General features: G+C 46.8%; 1 protein-coding gene across 1 annotated transcript; it reads right to left on the bottom strand.

The window, feature by feature from the left end:
- Positions 1-397: 397 nt before the first annotated feature.
- Positions 398-811, bottom strand: LOC132513110 (ferritin light chain-like). The gene has a single exon (XM_060137304.1). The coding sequence runs from the start codon at positions 809-811 to the stop codon at positions 398-400; it is 414 nt and encodes a 137-aa protein (XP_059993287.1).
- Positions 812-3904: the final 3093 nt, after the last annotated feature.

Here is a 3904-nt window from a genome sequence, read left to right as displayed (position 1 = left end):
ATAGAGTGATGTATGTCAGAAAGAGAAAAGCAAATACCATATATTAATGCATATATGTGGAGTCTAGAAAGATGATACAGATGAACCTATTTCCAGAGCAGGAAGAGTGACGCAGGTGCAGATAACGGACATGTGGACCCTGGGGGAAAATGAAGGGTGGGATGATTTGGGAGATTAGTATTGACACATTTAAACTATTATGTGCAAAATAGATAGCTAGTGGGAATCTTCTGTATAGCACAGAGAGCTCATCTCGGTGCTCTGTGATGACCTAGATGGGTGGGATGGGGTGTTGGGAGGGAGTTTCAAGAGGGAGGGAATATATATATACATATAGCTGATTAAGGTCACTATACAGCAGAAACTAGTACAACATTGTAAAGCAAATTTACTCCAATTAAAAAAAAACATAGTGGGAGTCTGCGCGGGTGGAACCCAGGGCGCGCAGATCCGATAGTGCCTGGTTCAGGTTCTTCTCCCTGAGAATGGCGGCTTCCACAGTGTCCTGGGTTTCACCCCACTTATCTTGAGAAGGCTTCCGCACATCTTGGAAAAGGGCGTGGCTCCAGCACCGGTTTTGCATTTTCAAGAGACGCTGGGCGCCCTCGCACTTTTCCTTGGCCAATTCCTGAAGAAAGTGTCCCACGCCATGCAGAGCCGCATCGTCGGGGTCAAAATAGGAGCCCAGAGAGAGATGTGGGCCACTTCCACAGATCCAGAGCCTAAGGAGGAGGCCAGCATCCCTTGAAGAAGGATTGTGAAACACTGCCACAAGTATATACTGTCTGATATATTTGCTGGAGCAAGTCATCATAACACCTGGATCTGAACTATTGCTCTGATACACCAGAAATACATCTACACGTGGAACAACTCTTACAGAACACCTACTGAAGGCTGGCAGAAGACCTCAGACCTACCAAAAGGCAAGAAACTCCCCACGTACCTGGGTAGGGCAAAAGAAAAAAAAGAATAAACAGAGACAAAAGGATAGGGACGGCACCTGCACCAGTGGGAGGGAGCTGTGAAGGAGGAAAAGTTCCCACACACTAGGAAGCCCCTTCGCGGGCGGAGTCTGCGGGAGGCAGAGGGGGGAGCTTCGAAGCCACGGAGGAGTGCACAGCAACGGGTGCGGAGGGCAAAGCGGGGAGATTCCCGCACAGAGGATCGGTGCCGACCGGCACTCACCAGCCCAAGAGGCTTCTCTGCTCACCCGCCGGGGCGGGCGGGGCTGCGAGCTGAGGCTTGGGTTTCGGTTTCGGACGGAGCGCAGGCAGAGGACTGGGGTTGGCGGCTTGAACATAGCCTGAAGGGGTTAGTGCACCACAGCTAGCCGGGAGGGAGTCCGGGGAAAAGTCTGCACCTGCCGAAGAGGCAAGAGACTTTTTCTTCCCTCTTTGTTTCCTGGTGCGTGAGGAGAGGGGTTTAAGAACGCTGCTTAAAGGAACTCCAGAGACAGGCGCGAGCCGCGGCTAAAAGCGCGAACCCCAGAGACGGGCGGGAGACGTTAAGGCTGCTGCTGCCGCCACCAAGGAGCCTGTGTGCGAGCACAGGTCACTCTCCACACCCCTCTTCCGCGGAGCCTGTGCAGCCCGCCACTGCCACGTTCCCGGGATCCAGGGACAACTTCCCCGGGAGAACACACAGCGGGCCTCAGGCTGGTGCAAAGTCACGCCGGACTTTGCTGCCGCAGGCCCGCCCCGCATTCCATGCCCCTCCGTCCCCGCCGGCCTCAGTACGCCAGAACCCCCGAATCAGCGGCTCCTTTAACCCCGTCCTGTCTGAGCAAAAAACAGACGCCCTCCAGTGACCTACACGCAGAGGCAGGACCAAATCCAAAGCTGAGCCCCTGTGAGCTGTGAGAACAAAGAAGAGAAAGGGAAATCTCTCCCAGCAGCCTCAGAAGCAGCGGATTAAAGCTCCACAATCAACTTGATATACCTTGCATCTGTGGAATACATGAATAGACAACCAATCATCCCAAATTAAGGAAGTGGACTTTAGGAGCAAGATCTATGATTTTTTTCCCTATTCCTCTTTTTGTGAATGTGTATGTGTATGCTTCTGTGTGAGATTTTGTCTGTATAGTCTTGCTTCCACCATTTGTCCTAGGGTTCTATCCGTCCATGGTTTTTTCTTAAAATTTTTTTCTTAATAATCAATTTTAATTTTAATAAAGTTATTATACTTTACCTTTGTCCTTTCTTTCTTTCTTTCCTTCCTTCCTTCCCTCCTTTAGACAACGAATCATCCCAAATTGAGGAGGTGGTCTCTGACAGCAAGATTTATGATTTTTCCCCCTTTACCTCTTTTAGTGAGGGTGTATGTGTATGCTTCTGTGTAAGATTTTGTCTGTATAGCTTTGCTTCCAACATTTGTCCTAAGGTTCTATCCGTCCCTTTTTTTTTTCTAAATAAGAATTTTTTAATTCAATAACTTTATTATACTTTATTTTTACTGTATCTTCTTTCTTTCTGTTTTTCCTTCTTTCCCTCCTTCCTTCCTTCCTCCCTCCCTCCCTCCCTCCTTTCTTTCCTTCTTGCATTCTTTCTTCTTTGCTTCTTTCTTTCTTCCTTCCTTCCTTCCTTCCTTCCTTCCTTCCTTCCTTCCCTCCTTTCCTTCTTTCTTTCCTCATACTTCTACTAATTCCCTCTACTTTTTCTCCCTTTTATTCTGAGCCGTGTGGATGAAAGGCTCTTGGTGCTCCAGCCAGGAGTCAGGGCTCTGCCTCTGAGGTAGGAGAGCCAACTTCAGGACACTGGTCCACAAGAGACCTCGCAGCTCCACATAATATCAAACGGTGAAAATCTCCCAGAGACCTCCATCTTAACACCAGCACCCAGCTTCACTCAACGACCAGCAAGCCACAGTGCTGGACAACCTGTGCCAAACAACTAGCAAAACAGGAACACAACCCCACCCATTAGCAGAGAGGCTGCCTAAAATCATAATAAGGCCACAGACACCCCAAAACACACCACCAGACGTGAACCTGCCCACTAGAGAGACAAGATCCAGCCTCATCCACCAGAACACAGACACTAGTCCCCGCCACCAGGAAGCCTACACAACCCACTGAACCAACCTTAGCCACTGGAGATAGACATCAAAAAAAGTGGGAACTACGAACCTGCAGTCTGCGAAAAGGAGACCCCAAACACAGTAAGATAAGCAAAATGAGAAGACAGAAAAACACACAGAAGATGAAGGAGCAAGATAAAAATGTTCCAGACCTAACAAATGAAGAGGAAATAGCCAGTCTACCTGAAAAAGAATTCAGAATAATGATGTTAAGGATGATCCAAAATCTTGGAAATAGAATGGACAAAATGCAAGAATCAGTTAACAAGGACCTAGAAGAAATAAAAATGAAACAAGCAATGATGAACAACACAATAAATGAAATTAAAAGTACTCTAGATGGGATCAATAGCAGAATAACTGAGGCAGAAGAACGGATAAGTGACCTGGAAGATAAAATAGTGGAAATAACTACTGCAGAGCAGAATAAAGAAAAAAGAATGAAAAGAACTGAGGACAGTCTCAGAGACCTCTGGGACAACATTAAACGCACCAACATTCGAATTATAGGAGTTCCAGAAGAAGAAGAGAAAAAGAAAGGGACTGAGAAAATATTTGAAGAGATTATAGTTGAAAATTTCCCTAATATGGGAAAGGAAATAGTTAATCAAGTCCAGGAAGCACAGAGAGTCCCATACAGGATAAATACAAGGAGAAATACGCCAAGACACATATTAATCAAACTGTCAAAAATTAAATACAAAGAAAGCATATTAAAAGCAGCAAGGGAAAAACAACAAATAACACATAAGGGAATCCCCATAATGTTAACAGCTGATCTCTCAGCAGAAACCCTACAAGCCAGAAGGGAGTGGCAGGACAT

This window comes from Lagenorhynchus albirostris, chromosome X, assembly GCF_949774975.1.
Source record: "Lagenorhynchus albirostris chromosome X, mLagAlb1.1, whole genome shotgun sequence".
Classification (NCBI taxonomy): Eukaryota; Metazoa; Chordata; class Mammalia; order Artiodactyla; family Delphinidae; genus Lagenorhynchus; species Lagenorhynchus albirostris.
This window is presented reverse-complemented; position numbering and strand designations above follow the sequence as displayed.